Here is a 1085-nt window from a genome sequence, read left to right as displayed (position 1 = left end):
TTGAAGAGCTTTAATAAGTCAGACTCAAGGTCTATTGCAAGAAAAAAACTATAAGCAAATGTGTTGCAGTTTGCAACTTTAGTTTTACATTTTTTACATTGTAAATTTCCTGGGGGTGTCAGGGACTAATATGAATGGTCTGTGTGCACTGTAAAATGCTGCCTCAGCATGATATAAATTTCAGAAATATAAATTAGTTTTACAAATTGCCCAATTTGGCTGGAATAATGCAGACAGCTGCCTTGCCAATAGTTCAATGATGGAGTTTGCTTCCTACTGCCACCAGGCGGCCCAATACGGAACTGCAAAAGAATGCTCACTTTATAAACAACAGCTAATCGAACTATCAACTGCCACCTAGCAGTCAGATTTTGAATTGCAGCGATGACTCTATTTTTTTATATTTAGGACGAAGCCTATTTCCCACTTTATCTTCCTTTGCAGTCTCAAATCCTGCACACACAACATTCTCTTTTTATAATATATTATTATTCACATGGTAGCCACTTCTTTTCCACAACCAACATGTCCGCCAACGCGTCCCGTGACGTCATCAGCGCCTGCGGGTGACAGGTGTCACAAACGTCACAAATAGGCGCCCGGGGTTCTACGGATGTATTGTCGGGTGGTTCCCGGTGCTCCGGTATTGCGGCTCAGCCGCAGCAAGTAACCGAAGGTGGCAGCGCCAATGGAGGAGACCGGTCGGTGCAATGGGTTGGCGGAATTGCTGCAGGAGTTTTCTCGGGGCCAGTTCCGGGCTAGGGACATTGGACCGAAGGTGAGAATTTCGATACCGGAGCTGGCGGGCTGGGCGAGGTTGCCATAGAAACGCCAGAGTCGCTTGTATGGGGAGTCGCTCGGCAACAGCGCCCCCCTCTGCCTGCACGGCCATATGACAGCATGCTCTGCCACAGCTGAAAGCTGCCCTGTCTGTGGTGCGCTGCTGGGAACTACAAATCCCAGCATGCCTGTCCTGACAGCCTCTACTAATAGAACATGCCCAGGGAAACTACAAATCCCAGCATGGCTATCCTGACAGGCCCCACTAGAAGATTATGTACAGGGGAACTACAAATCCCAGCATG

The 1085-nt window shown here is 48.0% G+C and overlaps 1 protein-coding gene across 4 annotated transcripts in view; it reads left to right on the top strand.

Annotated features, from left to right (window-relative positions):
- The first annotated feature begins 537 nt into the window (after positions 1-537).
- MTMR14 (myotubularin related protein 14) overlaps positions 538-1085 on the top strand; it is a 29700-nt gene continuing 29152 nt past the window's right edge. For 3 of the 4 annotated variants that reach the window (XM_072420691.1, XM_072420688.1, XM_072420687.1), the window contains exon 1: positions 538-778. In XM_072420691.1, the coding sequence (XP_072276792.1) occupies positions 689-778 (90 nt within the window). In that variant the 5' untranslated portion in view covers positions 538-688. The remainder of the gene's footprint in view (positions 779-1085) is intronic. The other variant, XM_072420690.1, reaches the window with a different exon arrangement.

Source organism: Pyxicephalus adspersus, chromosome 8 (assembly GCF_032062135.1).
Source record: "Pyxicephalus adspersus chromosome 8, UCB_Pads_2.0, whole genome shotgun sequence".
Lineage (NCBI taxonomy): Eukaryota > Metazoa > Chordata > Amphibia > Anura > Pyxicephalidae > Pyxicephalus > Pyxicephalus adspersus.
The sequence above is the reverse complement of the archived record's forward strand: the minus strand, read 5'-3'. Positions and strand labels throughout refer to the sequence as shown.